Genomic DNA, 20,104 nt, shown 5'->3' with positions numbered 1-20,104 from the left:
TATCTCTGCCCAGGTTCATGCATTGGCCGCAGACCACCAGGAGGGCAATTTATCATTTTTGGAGGCTGCATTTGACCATTCTGCCTCTTTTCTATTGGAAGCAGAGACCGAGAATGTGGGAGATACCAAAGATAGCAAATTATCAAACTTCATAACTAATCCCAATAATAACACCATTGACCTCCTTATGGTATATCAGGTGACTTATCCAATTACGCAAAGCCCGTTTGATCAATTGACAAATTGGAATATTACCACAGGCAATTTTACAATCACATGTCATTTGATCCCTTCTACCCCATTATGTCCAATCAAGCTAAACTTATTGTCTAATAAACCCTTGACTACCAGCCCAGTCATGGGTGAGACCATCAACACCCCCTTAAATGAGCACCTCGAGACTAATGAAATAGGCTCTTAATGCTACTCGGACTTAGTGCCTCTATAGGAAGAATGTGATTCTCAAAAAAAATCTCTCAGTAGCTAGATTGAAGAGAAATTCTCACACAACACAAGTGCTAACATTTGGAGCGCTTTACTCAACAACTTGGAGGCAGTTTCCCCATCTTTATTTGATCACTCTGACAAACTTGATCTGCAGGTGGATATTTTAAGTGCTTTGGCAGCCCACATAGTGATTATAGAAGGGGACGCACAAGCGTCCGTGTCCCCTTCTATAATACCAAAAGGCCCCAGGGGGTGTGCAAAGTGGGCACAAACGCCCTTTGCGCCCCGGGGGCATCATCTCTAATACGGCCCCACATCTAAGACACCGGGACTGCAGCCTGGCTCACTCCCCCTGCACCGGACAAGCCTTTTCCGTGGATCAGCTGCTGGAATGGGGCTAGTGGCTGGGGTCCTCAGACCTATACAGGATATATTCTGAAAGTATCTAACATTCAGCACTATAACCCTAAGCTGGGTAGGACACTCTGGTACTCTCACATTTTTCCACTTGATGTATTTCTTTTTATATTATGACAGCAATGGTCCTACAATGTTTCATGAGAATATATTATGCATTTGGACTATTTTACACCACAGGTTCCATACTGTTATTTTCTCATAGATATGTAACGCCACCTATACTTTCGGTAGGCATTGTTGCCACTCAGCTATGTAGCATGCTATGCTTTACTTATATGTATCACACTCACTTCACCCCAACACTGCAGATTACATCTACTCAGTATCCTAAACAACCTCTTCTGTGCTCACGTTACACCAACAGACATTTTTCGTGTTTAATGTTTTCTTTCCTGTACCTGGTTTTATCGTAGATGAAACACCTGTAATTGCTTTGATTTTGTCCTTGCACACAGTCTCTATATATTGACGTTTACCCCATATCACACTCTTGTGGCCGCTACCATCCATATGAAGCACTCTGATATCTTCAGGTCAAGTTCACACTATATAAAACTCTATAAATAATAAAAAATAAATAAATAAAGTACCCCCTCATGTGTGCAATTTCATCCCCTGCATTAATCCTGGTGAAAAGCAATCCATGTCACCTGGACTTTGTCCACTCCTGCATATAATTCCTATCCAAGGAACTAAATGTGGTATTCCCACTACATTTTCCGCCCAGCAAGTCCAAGGTATTTCTTACCCACAGGAGAATTAGGACTTTGATATAAGGCCGTCACGAGTCGAGGATAACATTGCACCAACTGAATCTTCAAGTGGTTGTGAGCCAAGGTCTAACCACGCTAACAATACTGGCAATGCTCACACACTTTCCTTTTTAGCCTGGAACATGGCTGGTGTAGAGAAAAAATTGGGAACCAGACATGATCCCATTTTGTGTGTTCTTTTTTAATACTCTGTTTTCAGGAAACAAGGTCCATGTAAACTGCTTAAAAACATTCCATTTACCAGCTATCCTGAATTTGTGCGGCCATCCCAGGGGGAGCTTGTCGATTTACATCTCACCATGCTCAACGCCAAACTCTTCCTTTAAGCAGCTGACACGCCATTCTACCAGATTTTTGGACTTGAATTTGGGCCCAGCTTCCAATTGGGCATTGTTAACTTTCAAAACAACATTCTAATAGCAGACATAGGTTATGTTTTTTAAAAGCATGGATTTTGATTTGGACTCAATTAAACCAAAAGGTGTCAATGAGCTGGGTTTGCTGTGTAGGTGATTTTAATGTCCATCTTTGCCCCCCCCCCCCCCTGACCCCTCACGTGTATTCAGATGCTTGTGGCTTAAAAGATGCTGAAGGGAATCTTACGTTGAATTTTTCCCATTATATGCTTGGTAACAATATTTACCACTTGATGATGAAATGTAAGATGTGTTTCGGCAATGAATACAGCACAATGAACAACTTTTGTGGGTAAGGGTGAAGGTTCCAGAATTGACTTTATCCCATTATCTGCTAAACTAGCTACTATGATGGGAGATCACCTATTTTACCACCTTACGAAGAGCGATTACCTTCCTCAATGCCTAGTTGTAGTCGTCTCTTACTGGCAGGAGTCGATTTGTCCCACCAGGAGAGACACTGGTATCTCCGCTCAAAAGTAAAAGGGTACCCTCATTTAGTGGGATTTTGCTAATGCTGACTTTTTCATATCACAACTGGTCATGGGCAATCGTAAATTGTTTGCTGTCTGTTTAGACTCGGAGGCTAATGGGGCTAATATAAAGAAAGCATTCATATCTCTTTCAGAGGCAGCTTTTGGGAGCATTATGTAGTCCTGGGGAGCCTGAGAAGAGAAGGGGATGGTGTGATGCAGTATGTTCCAGATCCCACAAAGTGTTAATGGCCTCTCTTCATAAACAGCCTAGGGCTGCCCCTGAAGTTGCTTGTTGCAAGAAAGCCTATAAAATGGCAAACACATAAAGGAAAAATGCCCTTAAATTAAAGCCTTGGGACGACCTTCAGGAAACATGGTTCAACAATGATTAGAAGGCTTTTTGGAACTTTATAAATCAACTATTCCTTAAAAGCCCTGATGAACCTATGATTGAATATATGCCATATCTTGTCATGAATAGGATACTTTTTTGGGCAGGTTTCCTCCATTAGTAAAGAAATGGGAGGTAATAGTGATCCCTCATAAACAGTAAAGGATTATTTTCTCTCCAAGTACTGCCCCACACTGGAAGATGTGCTAGCTGCTATTAGATATAGCCCCAGTGCAAACACTCCTGACCCGGATGGGGTCCCTTTAGATCTATTCAAGAGTTGCCTTGATTTGTGGGCCCCCTTGTTAGCCACCTTTTTGGAGTGGTAAGATCTTCCCCTAAGTTCCCATCATGGTCCGACTTGCTAATAGTTCAGATCTTCAAGAAAAGGGAATCAAGAAGATCATAGTTGTTATCACTTGATATCTCTCCTTGACTCCATGGTGAAGGTTCTGGTCCATGCCTTACTCTGTCACCTTGAGTCATGGGCAGAGGAGAATTGTACCTTCTCAAATATGCAATACGGTTTCAGGAGAGGGATGGAGATGGAAGATCAATGTCTCAACCTTTGCCTTCTTTGGGGGATGTATACAGTCGCTAAGTGCAGATCTTTGCACCTGGGTTTTATGGATCTGTCCAGCGGCTTTGATTGTGTATCCTACACTAAACTGTGGAGCATAATGGAAGACCTGGGCATTGACAGACCCATTATTAATACCATCAGAAAAATATATAGTGACACAAAAGCTGTAGTTAGTTGAAAGAGTACTCAGAGACATTTAGGGAAAGTAGGGGTGTCAGGCAAGAGTGTGTCCTTGCACCGTTCCTATTCTCCCTCTATTTTCACCATCTGGAGTGGGAGTTAGTGCTAAGGTGCGGGATGTGCACCAGATTGGAAAGCGTCCAATCACAGCCTTATTATAAGCTGGCAATGCTGTCATCATGGGCCGCGCTACTGTTGCAGGATCTTAGATGCATTCACCTCCTTTATAGAGGGGCTCGATAGAAGGATCAACACTGTTAAGTCCTTTGTAATGCCTTCTGGATATAGGAGGGACCTGAAGCCAACCTTCAAGCTTCATGCTATCCCTGCAAAACACACAGATCATTTTAGCTACCTATGGGTAACCTTTAACCACAGAGTTTCCTGGCTTCCACAGCTAGAAGTTAGGAACAAGAAACTAGCAAGGTGTATTAATGTCCTTTTCTCCATTGCTGCCAAATTGGGTAAAAGATCGTTTGCTCACATGCTGGCCATTTACAATGCAAAATGTGTCAGTACGGCAAGTTAGGGGCGGAGGGTTGAGGTATACAGGCGGCACCATCCTTACAGGTTATAGAACATACATTTACCTGCTGCTTACTGGACCTCCCACCTTCTACCACCACCTTTATTGACATAGAGAGCAAGGGCTTTTATATCTTGAAGATATTTTAAGGACACACACAATAATGATGTGGCGTAGGTTCTGGACTGATGAGGCCATATATTTAAATAGAATGATAATTGAGGACTGTTTGTCCCTGTCCTGGGGCTTAGAGTATCCCTGGCTTAGGGGTATCAGGGATATGGCCATGACTCTGGGCAGGCGGGACTTGTTCGAAGATCTGTCAAGAAAGCTTTCTATGGTGGATCAAAAAAAAAAGAAAGATAAAAGGTGGTCAAAGGTAACTGAGTCCCCCTCTGTTTGACTCATACATGCACCTAATGCCACTTAGGAACATTTGATTCAACCATTCCTGTTACATGATGCACATCACTATCAGCACTTATACTCAGGTTATGACTTAGCCTATTTCATAGACTAGTTACCTTCCCCCAGTGCAATGGTTAGTCACACAATCTTCTACCTTGTCCATGTGATCAAAGTGATGTTGCCCCCAATCTGCCCCCCCCTTGGGGGGCAGAGAGCCCACTAGGCAACATAGATTTATTTTTTAATAAAAATCGAGGGGTGGGGCTGCCCACAATACCCTGCAATCTCAAACATGAAAACACATTTTCCTCACATTTCTGGGAGGAAAACTTATGAAGAGCAAACAACACTTATGTTTCTCCTAATTCAAAATAACTTGTCAAATCTAAGAATGTCCCCAATATCAATTTCTTTATTTCTTTTGGCAACGTCATGTTGTTCTGTACAAATGGCACGCATCACAATTATGTTGCCAAACAAAGATCCACTGAAGTACCTTCTAGATAATGAAAAAGCCAGGACAAGCAGTCAACCTACCTGCTGGGAGTTTGTCTATGTCCACATAAGAGCGCAAAATGGCAGATCCCAACATGAAGGCAGCCCCAGGGCCCATGAAAGCCACAGCATAGAGTATACCTAAAAAACAAAAACATTTGACTATAATTTCTACAGACATTTCAAACGTAGATTAGGTTTAGATAAAAATAGACAGTAAAAAATAAATTGGCAATGCAACACTCATACTGAAGCATATAGTAAAATCTAATTTTGATATCACAAGAAGGATTTACATTGGAGCACTGCTGAGTGTTATTTGTGTTTTAAGTTGGTCCTTGGGGTTGAACTTTGGGGGATTATAGAATGTAATAGGGGAATCTACTTGATGGTTGAAGTGCAAGGGTGTTAGATTTCTCCTTTCCTGCTACTGTTCAAGAAATACACTAGTCCTTTGTAGTCACACCTTAGTAAGTGTGTCTTTGTACAGTTGGAGAAAGGAGCAAACAACTCTCTTGAAGCAGATTGCAGAGCACTACATGTGGCAGCATGCAAAGTTTGCATCCGTCATCGCGGTGATGGAATCTGCAATTAATTTTCAAATCGTGCTGACAAGCATTGCTGGTGCAAAGAATAGCGCCATTGGCTGTGGAGAGTTTCACAATATGAGGAGAGTAAAGTAGGGAGCTGTAATGCTGAAGCCCTCCTTTGGACTCAATGTTAGTCAACCTTTCAGGAAACACCTTATGATTGGGGAATGTGCTGTTCACGCAAGGGTTCCCTGATAACATTAAGAATTATAGAAGCGTAACAGTGAATTACGGGGATGTATTTCACCACAGGGGTCTGAGTGACATCAAGTAGACAACAAGAGCGAATAGTGGACAAAAGGGCCTGGGTTTGGAGAGGTGAGGGTCTTCCTGTTAGGATGACTGGGGAGCAGTTGTGTCCCTACCCTGATTACACTTCGAAGAGTAGTCTGGGGTCTGTACCCAGCCCTTCCTGACTTCAAAAGAAGCCTGTCTTGTCACTGGCAGATGTAGCACACACCTGGGCCTGCCTTCAGTTTGTTTCACTAGACAAGCTAAAGGTAAACCCAGGGGAAAGATACGAACTGACCAGAACCAGTTTTAGGGTTAGACAAACAGTGTTTCCCACCCAAAGGCTTACACTGAGTTTCAAAGTGTCAGAACCTGAATTCAGAATATTCCTAGACCTCATAAGATGCAGAAGAAGGAATGTGCTGTTGTCTGAATAAGTAAGACTTGGTCTGCTTGCCTTGACTCTAGGACCCCAGAAGTGACTCCAAGGGTCAGCTGTCTGAACTCCTCTTTGGGCGACAGGGACATAGCAAGCTTCCAGGGGCCTTTCCTGCTTTCCAGTTGGCAAGACCCAACTGAATCTGACTTGGTCATATCTGCTGGGAGAGAGTCCTGATACACAATGTTCTGTCCTCAATGTCTTGGCTGGAGTCAGTATGTACTTCTCCTTGTCATACAGAAGGTTTCACAGCATCCAACGCACAGCGACACAAATGTCAGCACAGCAGCACAGCTTCCCATTGAGGTTATTAATAGATCCATTGCTGAGTGACGCAGAGCCATGCCACACAGATCCTGACTAAAGGCATCACTGGCTCTGAAGAGAAGTGATGCAAGGCTCAGCAGTCCCATGTTTCTACTCACTAAAGGCTTTACAGGCTCCACCATGAAGCAACACCCCACATATCAATGCCACTCCTCACCAAAGGCTTCACTGGATCCAACTCCAAGTGATGCAGAGTCCTGTAGAGCCTTGCCGCACAGCTGGAAGCCTCACCAGACCCAACACAGAGTGATGCAGAGCCATGCGAAGCAATGGCATGCAGAACCCACATTAAACTCAAAAGGTAAAACCTTCAGCGGGACAAACTTAGTCCTGAGTGATGCATGAATACTTTACACATTGCTGCTAAGTTAAGCCTGACGGCTTTTGAGGCAAGCTGCCAGAGGACTCAGGGTTCATTGAGTGACTTTTGTGGTTCACCCTGACAAAGAATGTGATTATTCTTTGAAGTGGGTTCTCACCCCTTTCAACAAATAATCCACTTTTTAACACTCCCCAAACCTATCTGTGGAGAATAATTGAGAAGAGGGGTATAAAGAGACCTCAGATTCGAGAGGTACTGGCTGCTGCTAGTGCATGAAACGTTTATTCTTCCATCCTCAGGGACAAAATTTAATAGAAAGTAAGAGGTATTTATTTTTGTGTTGTCCAAACACAATGATATCAGTGAGTTTAGGTCTGCAGGTTCTGTTTCATAGCATTTTGTTCCTTTATGATAGAACTATAGGGCCTTCTTTATGAGGAATTGGCATAGGGCAGCACCACAAGTCTTCTTTCTGCACTGCCCTACACCATTTTAAAAGGGCAGGAACGCACCGTATTTATGAAATACAGTACATTCCTGTCCTTTCACCCTGCGCTGGAGTACAATTTCCTACCTAGTGCCAATGTAGGCACCCTTGCACAATGGTGCAAGGGTGCAGGCAGGATTGTTTCTGTACAGGAAGGGGCAACTTCCTGCACAAAAACTATCCAAAGAGGCATTTTCCTCTTTCTATGTGTGCTGCAGAATGCTCTGGGGAGGTGTAAGGTTGCCCCAGTTTTATGTGATTAAGTAAATCTGGGGTAAATTTGGGATAGCATTAAACTCCATGGGTGCTGCGTGGGAAAACCCACTGCAATGCCCATGGAATGCCTCCTTGACGCAGAGTAAGGCAAGGCAGCGACTTGGGCTGCTTTGTCTTACTCCATATCTATGAGGCCATGCAAAGCCATGCAGAGTGGCTTTGCGTCGCCTCATAGATATCATTGAGAGGCTTATGCCACCATGGCTTCAAAAAAAGTGAAGCTCCGATGGTGTAAGCCTCTCATAAATAAGCCCAATAATTTCCTGAAGACATTTTATTTTCCTGGCCATTTAGTTGTGCACAATGGACAATATTTCAACACCACCATTCTTTTTGCAACATGTTTGTGACCCTTCACATGGAACAGGAACTATGGTAAGCTTAAAGGGGACAGGTGCACTCCACAGAAGGAATTGTTTTGGCCTAAACACAACTTAGGTGGGGCAGGTATGAGAGAATAATTTGGAATGCTGGCAATAGAAATTGTTTTGAGTATACAGTAAGAAAGTTGAATTTATGATATGGCAAAAAAAGAAATACTGTCATGCAGAGATTACAATTTCATTTCAGGGCACAAAATGATAATAAAACAATTGAAGAGTATGTTTCTGACTTTAGAGCTGTAGCAATTAACTATCAAGTTACAACTATGTGTTGTGACCAAGTATTAAAAGACCAAGGGCCATATGTAGGAAGCCTAATACTGGTTGGTAACGGACGATTTTCGGTAAATATACCGTTACCGACCGGTATTTAGGCTTTTGCTATGTAGGGGGATAATTTCATGATTCGGTAATTTACCGAATCGGTAAAATTACCGAATCGGTAATTTTACCGATTCGGTAAATACCGAATCATGAAATGAGATGTAGGGGGAGTGTGTGGGTGGTGTGTGGATTCGTTATTTACCACCAACTAAAAGTTGGTGGTAAATGACGAATAGGTGTAAAAAAGCATTTTTGTGCACTTTGCAGTGTGCAATGTGGCAGACATACATGCCCTTAGGGCATGTATGTGCGCCACATGTGCACACATGGACGAATCAGGGGTGCAACAGGGTGTCAATGTGACACTCTGCCACCCATGATGATGCCTCCCCCATTACCGAATCGGTATTTACCGATTCGGTAATGGCAACTGGCTTCCCATTCATTCCTATGGGCCTCCAGGCCCATAGGAATGAATGGGAAGCCAGTTGCCATTACCGAATCGGTAAATACCGATTCTAAAATACCGACACTTACCGATTCGGTATTTTTCTACCTACATTACATTTACCGATTCATAAATACCGAATCGGTAAAATTCGGTATTTAAGAATCGGTTAATGTAATTTACCTACATATGGCCCCAAATCTTAAAGCAAAGAAAGATTAATAAAGTGCAAGAAAGAATATGGGTAGGGCCAGAGATAACTTTGAGTGCCACCATAAATATTGCAAAAAGCCTTCAATTAGTTGAAAGATTTGACCAAGAAAGAGGAGTTCATGAGTGAGCCACAGTAAGTTGATAGAAAATCATGAAACTTTAGGTGATGTGACTTTTGAGTAGCAAAAATAGGAAGGAAGGGCATTATAGAGGAACAGCAAATTATTGGCTTAACTTTGTATATATGTGGGAGCTATTTTCATGTGAGGAATTTCAAAAGTTGTCCTGCAATAGATAAAATTTACAATCAGTACAAGAGTGTGCAAAGCGCATTACAGCAACAAAATTATTTGTGCTACGAATGAAGACGAGGAGTTCACAACCTTGAATCCGAATGTGAGCATGTGTTGGGGATGGTAAACATACAGGATTTCTCATATGTAATATACGTATGGATGGGCAGCATGTATGATGATGGTTGATGTGTACATATGGTTCACAATTCTTGGGAAGTGATTAGTGTACGATGTGTTCGGTGAGAGCTGTTGCCATTTGATGCCCAGCCTGGTGGTTACATAGACCATAAAATTGAGTTGATTGGTGACTTTTGGGTGGAGTTACAATTCAAGGGAAGAAAAACTACCGGGGAAGTCTATGTGGCTAAAAAGTGGAACCCAATTCTTAGGTGGCCTCATCAACAAGACTTGGGAATACGTCTTCACCCAAATACTGTTACACCTGTTTATGCTATTAATGACAAAGATCGAAGAAAACAGGTCATGTCATTGTTGAAACAAAAACTTTACAAAGTGTTTAAAAAATACTTGGGCAGATTTTAGGAGTTTAAGCGCAAAAGTATTTTAAAGGCTAGGGCAATTTCAATCTTACATAAAGTTTGGAATTTATCATTCACAAACAGGTGGAAACGGAAAGACATGGTGGAAGAGTTGTGCTTAATTTAGATTATCAAACCTATCGAATCATTATCTTGCGTGTCTCCTATGGCGATGTCCAAAAGCTCAGCTGAAATGAGATTATGCATTGCCTTATGTTTTTAAACAAAGAAAATATTGATTGGCAAGTATTCATTGCCAAATCTGCACAAAATAACATAGCTTTGGCAGGTGCATTGATATTTTCTGCACTCAATTTGGTGATTGCTTATCACCGGAATAAACTTGCAAAAGACTCTAAGCACTTAACCACCTTTTAGACACATGAGAGTATACTTAAATACCACAGAATGCAGTTTGGCCTAGAAACCACAGCATCTGACTTAGTATCAGTGCATAGTGAAAGAAACCTTGAAAGGTGGCTCTGGTGCGGTCGCGTTTCAAGACAATATCCTAGTTTTCACAAGATTAGAAAAATGTATGTTACACGGAACTCACAATGTTATACCATAGACAGAAGAAAGAAACCGATCTTACAGATATCTAAAACAATGCTACTGATCAAGTTCCAGAGAAATTATAGGGCTAAGACAGCAAGAAGGACACACCCTCAATAAACTGCTTACCATTCGTTGCCATCATTCTAAGTAGTCAGCAAGATTGCATCGCTTTATTTTTAATTTTTATGGTGCATGGACCAAGTACACATTAATTTAGTTTGACTGTGGCCCTCCGCTGTCCATCTACTGCTTACGCTGTAATTCAGGCACTATTTTGTAACATATTGCACAGCAATGCAGGCTGCAATACAATATTGCTTTAAAAAAAGGGATGAGACCCGATCAGCGCTGGCCGTGTCATAGCACTTTTTTTCCTTGTTTTTTTAAGTCGAGCTAGACAGCGCATGCACTGTCTCTTCGAGACCTGCTGTAATCAGTCTGTGGGCTTGAAGTCCATCCCATTTCTTGCCATTGCTTTTCATTTGTTTATGTCAGTGTCCTTTAAAACCCTTGCTTGCTAGTGGTCAGACCTTATTTTTTGTCCCTTCTTTCTCTCTTCTTTTCCTCCCACAGAGCAGGGACTTTGTACTGTCTCATTCTGCTATGGTTCTTTATCTTTTCTTTGGGGGACTATTTTTTCCTGGTTTCCTGCTCTGTAACTGTTTGTCTGTGTTTAGCTTTAGTGCCCTAGCTGTTTACATTCAAATATAGCATTCTTCCTCCCAACTCCTCTTAATGCCACAGTTGTGTTACCGCTGCCTTTCTTGCTGCTGTCTCCCCCATCGTGGCTTCAGCTCTGTTGCTTGTATTTTTTTTTAGGCTTTTTGCACTTTTCGATGTCGACCATCAGTTGGGCTTTTTCTGGTAGGATATTTGTTTGGGCTTCCTCTTAAAGGGTACCGAGCTCGCTTTTTTTAGCAGTGCAGCAGCTTGCTCCTCATTACCGTCCTGCCCCCAGGCACCACGCTAAACGTTTAGCATTAACAGCAACACGAGTGCCAAGCTTTAGGTTTCAGCAGGGCGCCCACTTTTCCACTCTGCTGACTACTTCATCGATTTCCCTGGCACCACGCTAAACTTTCTACACTCACTGACTCCGCCCCCACGGCAGTAAGGGTCAGGGTGGCAATACATTTTTTAATGTACATCTACTGCTGATTAGAAATTACCGTTGTATAATTCTTAAGAAACATTCCGCTTCAGCCACTACATCTTACTAAACATTAGGTCTGAGATGGCAGCCCTGTTAAGTGAGTCTAGGCATGGCCTGCACACATGTCCATTCTCCATTTCCACACAACAGTGACTTGTATGAACCGGACGATGTGGGGGAGGTGTTACCTAAAAGGCGTCAGGTGTTTCAGAGGTCGCTATTGGTTTTGCTGTGAGGTTCAAGAAGGTAGTACTGACAGCCACTGTTGCCGTGGAACTCGGACAGGTACAGTTAAAAGAGATTTCTAATTTCATTCTAACAACAACACGGGCGCCACGCTTAATATACTAGAGGTGCCCGCTTGACTTGCTGACTTTGGCAATTCTTGTTTTAATTAATGTGCTAAGTTAATTTACATGGACGCTGTGCTTTTTAATGATTGCAATGGAAGCATGTTCTCTTACAGGGAAGAAAATTGCAGAAACTGAGGGCTGGGTTTTTACTTCCCTCTGTATGGTGAGTGTCAGTGTTTTTGCACAGCCTGACCTGTATCTTTGATGGTTGCCTGGGTGGCTAGCACATACCTCCTTGCAGGCGCACCCCTACTCACAATACTCTCAGCAGCGCTCACTGCCACAGTCCATGGGTGTCTCCACTACTCTGGATCTACACTGCCAACAAACGCCGAGATCACAGATGAGGCGAGTTAGACTGGGGCCTTGGCAGTGAGGCCTGTGGCAGGGCCAGTCTTGTCGCAACCTGAGCTACTACATTCTAATGCATTTGCATATGTGGATAGCATTCCCTTGTTTGCATTGTGTTTAAATTTGACACTTCCATGTCGTGTGTGACACCTTGAGTGGCAATTTTGCAAAATGAACAGTGCCCTTGTGTCTATGTGGTTGTGTTAATAATAGAAAGTAACCTATTTTCACCATGTGTAACACTACGCTGCTAATATTGGCTATATTGACCTGCTTTTGAAAGGCACAGCCTGGTGTCAAGGTTCCTGCCTTCCTATGACTGCTGCTGCCTCTGTCTTAGAGATCAACAAGCTTTTCCAATGCAATAAGTCTCATATTTGCAAATGTTTGAGCTATTGGCATTGTAAATGACAATGCCTTTTATTTGTGTTTTGCATAAACACACACTTTGTACTGATAGTTGCCGCTTAAGAGAAGCAAGGCTGGAATTAACTGCACCTCTAACACATAAATAAAAGGCATTGTCATTTACAATGCCAATATCTCAAACTTTTTCTGTTGTTGCCGCTATCCCTCCGCCGCTTTCAGTGGACTGATGCTGTCATTTTTCCCAACACATTGCTTGTTGACCCTGTTTTGTTGTTTAATGGTTCAGCCTTTTTGAAAATGCTACACACATACAAAATACCAGCCCTGTTCGCCACCCATGCACTCCTTGAGGTTTTGTAACATGATACTTTGGGCTTGTCTGGTGTATGGTGTCCGAGGAATTTACATCTTGGGCAACCATTACGGAGGGCAGGCACCCCTTCTCTAATGTTCACCAGGCTTATCACTAAACTCACAAGGCCTGGTGCTAAACTATTTCAAACGTTATAGTGGGGCTGAAAGGAAAAACATAAAGGAAGCCACAGTCCAGTTGGCGCTTGATTGATTCAGAGAATTAAATGCAGGGCACTCGTATTGTGCCTCAATAATGTTGTGTCACAGAAAACCACAGCCCTCTAAGCAAAAGTTAGGCCAATAATTACTACAATTGCTAACATTGGTGACAATCCATTTGTGCACAAAGAATGAGTACAGTGAAATCAGACATGTACATAGGCATGTTTATTTTCCATCCTGATGAAAGTATGTTTCTACCTAGTTTATACATTTAGCACTGTAACATTCTTCATAGCAGGCTACTTTACATGCCGCAAGACACACAGGTGAAAGGAGTTAATTTTGGACTGATTTATTTATATGTGAGGTGCTAAACTAAAGTTGGGCTTTCAGCCTTGCATTAGATTTCATGAACTCTTGCAGAAGTCCTAAATGTTCAGAGTTGAGGGGCATCCTGCTCATTGTTGGAAATGGTCCTCTCTGCAGAGTCACCCCAAAATGTTTTGCCTTCAAACCTCCTCTTTTTGCTGAATTTATTTTTGTTGGTCTTAGGACTCTTTCAACTTTACCACTGCTGACCAGTGCTGAAGTGCATGTGCTCTCTCCTTAAAACATGGTAGAATTGGCTTATAGCTAATTTGCATATTTAATTTACTTATAAATCCCTATTAAAGTGCACTACATGTACCCAGGGCCTGTATATTAAATTGTACTAGTGGATCTGCAGCACTGATTGTGCCACCCACTTTAGTAGCCTTTTAAACATGTCTCAGGTCTGTCACAGCAGAGCCTGTGTGAGCAGTGTTGAACTGTCATTTTGACCTGGAAAACCTTTTGCCAGGCCCAAACCTTCCTTTTTAATACATATAAGTAACTCCTAAGGTAGGCCCTTGACAGCCCCAAGGGCAGGGTGCAGTATATTTAAAATGTTGGACATGTACTTTTAAGTTTTATATGTCCTGGTAGTGAAAAACACTTGTTCACTACTGCAAGGCCTATCTCTCCCATAGGTTAACATTGGAGTTGCCTGATTAGCTTATGTAACTGTATTTTCAAAAAGGGATGAGATAGCCCCTTCAAGTTTGGCATCTCTGGAATCCTAATTTCAAATCCTAATTTATGGTGAAGTCTGATTTTAAATTACAATTCTGAAAATGGCACTTTTAGAAAGTTTGCACTATCTTCCGTTAGCCATTTCGTGCCCGAAGCCTGCCTTGGTCACTTTCCTGGGTGTAGTTGGCAGTTGGGCTTTGTGCATGTCTCCTAGACAGCCACACACAATGGGAGATTAGATATGACTGGCTGGGTCGTCGCTGGCAGGTTGGGAGGGCGGAGCTGGGCCCAGCCTCTTTTATAGCTGAATAGGCTATGTCCTGTCTCCACACAAAGGGCTTAACAAACTTGCATTGTCACTTAAGGTAGCTTGGAATCTGGGCAGGGTAGGCAGGGCAGCTGTGCACTTCAAAGGCATGCCTCTAGAATCTTCTCATCACTTTAAAGGAACAACGTTTATAAAAGAAGGACCTCAGACACTACCACTTTGGTACACTTCTGGTACTGTCAATATTCTGCCAGAAACAATGACTGCTGTGCTGCTACAAGGACTGCCACTCTGCTGGGCTGCTAACCTTAAGAAGCTGCTGCCCTATTGTGTTGACCTGCTACCTGCTGCCCTCTTGCCTGGGGAAGAAGAAATGGACCTGCAATCTCCATCTTGAACCCATGACCCCAGAGTGACTCAAAGGGCTAGTCTGCTGGCCTGCTGAACTGAGCCTCATGGGGCATAACAAGCTCCCCACAGTTCCAGGACCCATCATCAGTAAGCTCCTGACCCCCAAGAGGCACCTCTTAGGTACTGGGCCCTTGGTGTGGCTCTCAATCCTGTTTGCACAGGGACCACGCTGCTTGCTTGGAAAATCAGCATGAGCAGCTGCACATCCGTCTCTCTGCACAGCAAGCATCATACACCCCACTATGGACCACCAACACGAGACTCCAACTTGCCCATCTGTGACACCCATCCTGTCTTTGCTACTGAACCCTTCTTCAATGTGAACGGGACTCTTTCCACAAAACTTGAGAAGGTAAACCTTCAACTGGACTAATCTGGGACTGTGTCTGACTTGTGCCTCGTCGAAGTCGCCCTGAACTCTTGAATTTGACCCGTTCTAGCGTGTCCAGATAGCCGTGGTAAGCATTTTCTGATTCTAGGTGCTATTTAACAGTTTAATCTTTAAAAATACAAACCTTTGGTTCTAGTTATCAAATTTGTGTTGTTTTGGTCTTGCTGCAATTATTACATTTTGCTCTATTTTTCCAACCTGATGTGGGATCTATTTTGTGGTGTTTTCACTGTTTTATTGTTTTCAGTGTTGCAGAAATAATTTAGACATCACCTCTAAGTTAACCCTGACTGCTCTGTGCCAAGCTACCAGGTGGCTGAGCACAGGTTAATTTGAGGTTTGCTTGTGCCTTACACTTAGGTTTGTGGTTGCTGCCTGACTAGGGCTCACACCCCAGTCAACCATTAACCCAATTTCTAACACAAGTTGGCATCTGTTTAAAAAAAATGAATTTAGTAAAAAATGGTGAGGTGCAAATTCCACTCAATTTTAGACAAGGGTGCAGGTTCAAAACAAACATTCTACAAGTGCTCAAAAGCCATATAATTAGGAACCTCGCTTAGTAAAAAATAGACAAGTTGGTGTGGTTTACCACAGGAAGCTATTAGTCTGAGATAAGGACAAAAATATCAGACTCTTGAATTGTAATTCTGTCAGGAAAAGAGCTGACAACTTTGGGACTGGGTGCCAGTTTGAGTCTCAGCGTCGGCTCAACATCCTGTGATTCTGGGCATTACCTAATGTCCCTGTGCATAAAAAATGAATGTGTCCTTGTGTAATGTAACCGGTACTCATGTAAAGTGCTCCAATACCTTCAGGTCGATTTTGTGCTATAGAAATCTGACAGAAAAGAAACAGAAGTAGCATCATAGGTGGTCAACAATAGTGTGTGTTTGTGTGTGCTCTGTGAGGGCGTTGTACATGAGAAAGTGTGTATGTGTGTACTCTTGTGTTAAATCAAACTATGTGTCTCGTGTGTGCAACTGATTATGTTATGCATTATTGTGTAGAGGGATAGAAAGAGATGTGAGTTTCAATTTGACGGTTTGCGCCTGATGGTGAGCGGTATGGGTGGGGGTGTTTAGACAAAATATCAGAATTAAAATATTGTCAGACAGAAATATAGAGTCTGAAATATATTCCAATAGAAATCGCCTGCGCAAGAATATCATTGTCAAGAATATGGATTTTAAGGTAAGAAATATTCAGCCTCATGCATCAAGCCAAAATCCAGTCGGTAAAATACCGATTCGCTAATAGCTCCCGGTATTGAGTTAAAAATACCCAATCCCAATGCATCAACCCAAAAGCGAAAATCGCTATTTAAGGAATCCTTAAATAGCGATTCCTTAAATAGCGATAGCATTTAAGGAATCCCAAATTGAGATTCCTTAATTTAAGGAATCTCTATTTGGGATTCCTTAAATGCAATGCATGAAAGTAAAAAAATTAGCGAATTCGCTAATAGGGGGAGCAAATTACCATGAAGATGAACTGCATGGTAATTTGCTAAAAGTTTGAAAAATGCACTTTTGTGCATTTTTCAAAGTTTCATGTTGCGCACACACATGCTCTTAGAGCATGTGTGTGTGCAACATATGTGCACATATCAATTTCAGGGGTGCAATAGGGTGTCATTTTGACACCCTTGCACCCTTGAAATTGCATGAGCAATTTGCGAGAACCTACTGGTACTCGCTATTTGCTCATGCAATCTCCAATTCATTCCTATGGGCCTGGAGGCCCATAGGAATGATTGGGATGGCATTCCTTAATTGCTACTCACAATTTGCTAGTAGCAATTAAGGAAAGTTAAGGAATCGCTATTTGAATAGCGATTCCTACATGCATAGCCTTTTGCTATTCCTTATTAGCGATTCCTTATTTTTCGCTAATAAGGAATCGCAAATGCCAATGTTGATGCATATACCCCACAGATTTTAACAATATCGAAATCATTAATATATTTGTAAAAAATATTGAAATCATTAATATAGTTAACAAATATATTGTCGTTAAAAATATATTTTTTTACTTATTTTTATGTATTTTATTATGTAATTGTAATTTTACATGTTATAACCAGTTTAATTGTTGTCAATGTTTTTTTTCAATATAGCTTTTAATTGTTAGTAGTTGTTAGAATTTCTTAAATTTTTTAGTGCCGTAGCAGGTTGTGGGGTATAGAGGGGTGCATGATGGGAAGTAAATTAATTATGATTAATTATTATAAAATTAATCATTAATAGTTTTTATTTAATTGATAATTATTTATGTTAATTGTATAATATTTGTTTTTCAATGCACTTTCAGGTTGGGGTTGTGTGTTTTGTAGGGGTATAGAGTAATTATAATCAATTAATTCATACTTTGTAATAAATATAATTATTTAATTGACAATTAATTATTTTAATTGTATAATCTTTTTTATAATTACGTTTCATGTGTGAGTTGTGTGCTTTATAGGGGTCTAGGGTAGGATGTAAATTGATCATAATTAATAATTAACATGTTCATATATATGAATAATGTCATTATTAATTAATTATGTAAATTGTGTAATATCATTTTGGTGTGTGTTGTTTTGTATTGGTCAAGGGTGTGTAGTAAATTGATTATAATTATTTATAAATAATGGTAATTTATAATAATTATTGAAATCATAAATATATAAAATAGGTAATCAAGAAATTCTTTACATTATATTTTGATGTGAGTTGTGGCATTTGTAGAAGAAAAGGGTTGGAAGTTGATTACATATAATTCATTTTTAATAGTTGATTATTTTTAATAATTAATTAACAATTAATTAAGGAGATTATGTAAATACAATTTTTAATTTATATATTAGGTGTGTATTGTTTGTTTTGTATGGATAAAGGATGGGGAGGTAGTTAAATAGAACTATTTTAGTAATAGGTAGTTATTAATGTTTTAATACATATTTAATTATGAAACATGTGTAAATAATAACAGTTGAAGAATCAAATTAAGATATGTGTTGTGTACTGTGTAGAAGTATAGGGTAGAAAGTTATTAATAATACATTTAAACATAGTTAATTAATGTTTTGTAATTATGCTGTTTATTATAGTATGTGTTAATTGTGTTGTGCCTTTCAAATGTAGATAACATTGTGTTTCTTGCTTGATATTATTCTGAGAATATATATTTGTGTATCTTAATTATAAAAATATTTCTAGTAATTTAAGATGTGTATTCAACATTGTAAAACATATTTAATGTATTTAGTTTTCATTAAAAATCTATTTGAATGATTTATATGTACATTTTTTTGTTATTTAGTATGTTTTTGAATTTATTTTTTTATTTCTTTCAAGTTAGTCTGTTTATACTGTTGCTATGAATGGAGTGGAATTAGTACAATTTACCCCTCTGCAATCCAAAACTTTCCATACTGTTGCACTGACTGGAGTGGGAATAGTACATTTTACCCCTACGCAATCCAACACTTTCCCTACTGTTGCACTGACCGAATTGAGAATAGTAAAGTGTACCCCTCCTCAATGCAACACTGCCCTTTCTATTGCAGTGGGAGCAGTACATTTACCCCCCCCCTCCCTCCCCCGCCACCCGCAATTCAACACTTTCCCTAATCTTGTACTGGCTGAAGTGGGAATAGTAAATGTTAACTCCTCCGCAATCCAACACGTTCCCTACTGTTGCACTGACTGGAGTGGGTAAAGCAAATTTTACCCCTCCACAGTCCAACAATTACCCTACGGTTCCACTGACTGGAGTGGGAATAGTACATTTTACCCCTGTGTAATCCGACAGTTTCCCTACTGTTGCACTGCATGGAGCGGGACTAGTAAATTTTAACCCTCCTGAATCCAACACTTTGCCTATTTTTGTATAAACTGTGGAGGGACTAGTATATGTATTAATTGTATTTGTAAGTTTACTTCATATTGCTTGAATGTATACTATTACGTTTTTGTTCAATTAAAATGTTAATATTTATAATTATTAATGTTTTTAATATGTAATATATTTTTTAAATAATTGTGTTATTGGTTATATATACCATACCACACAGACATCGTCTATGAATCTCCACCAGTGGAGAACATGAACATCATATCAAGTTTTGTGGAGGTTCCTGAGGACATGCTCCTCCCACCAGCCAATATATAATATTATTACATTAATAAAGTATTACATTATAATCTAAAGTACAATTTTGAAGGCCGGGCATGTGAAGCATGAGACTCAATGGGCCTTAACTTGGTGGAGGGCCCCTAGGGGTCAACAGTAGACAAGTTGCAGATGTGGCCCTCTTGCCAGAGCAAAATGGCAGCTGCTTCCCACTTCCCTCCTTACAGACAAAGCAGGGGGGGCTGTGGTACGAAGATTGGACCCACTCCAGAGCAGGTGAATGGAAAAAAGGTAAAACACTTCTGGTCAGCAACAGCTGATGGATTGGTCCAGTCCGCCAGCTCTCTTCAAAATAACCAACGAGGCCCAACCGGGGTTCAATAAAGGTGGAAGGGTTGCCACCAAACAGACATTGCAAACCCACCTGGGGCACACACAGTTATCATTTGGTCAGATCACCAAGCGGTGGTGCTGCCAATAAATGACAACACCGCAACATGCCCATGGAAGATGAAACTCATGAGATACATCGGTAGGGCGCACCGTTGGTCAAACATCGAAGTGAGGGCAAG

General features: G+C 41.0%; 1 protein-coding gene across 1 annotated transcript in view; it reads right to left on the bottom strand.

Moving 5' to 3' along the window:
• Positions 1-20,104, bottom strand: part of LOC146806068 (solute carrier organic anion transporter family member 2B1-like) — a 420,860-nt gene that overhangs the window by 233,039 nt on the left and 167,717 nt on the right. The window contains exon 6 of the mRNA XM_085623370.1: positions 5,158-5,256. Within this exon, the coding sequence (XP_085479496.1) occupies positions 5,158-5,256 (99 nt within the window). The remainder of the gene's footprint in view (positions 1-5,157; positions 5,257-20,104) is intronic.

The sequence above is a fragment of the Triturus cristatus genome, chromosome 8 (assembly GCF_964204655.1).
Source record: "Triturus cristatus chromosome 8, aTriCri1.1, whole genome shotgun sequence".
Taxonomy (NCBI): domain Eukaryota; kingdom Metazoa; phylum Chordata; class Amphibia; order Caudata; family Salamandridae; genus Triturus; species Triturus cristatus.
Note: the sequence above shows the minus strand (reverse complement) of the source record. Positions and strands in the feature narration are given on the sequence as shown.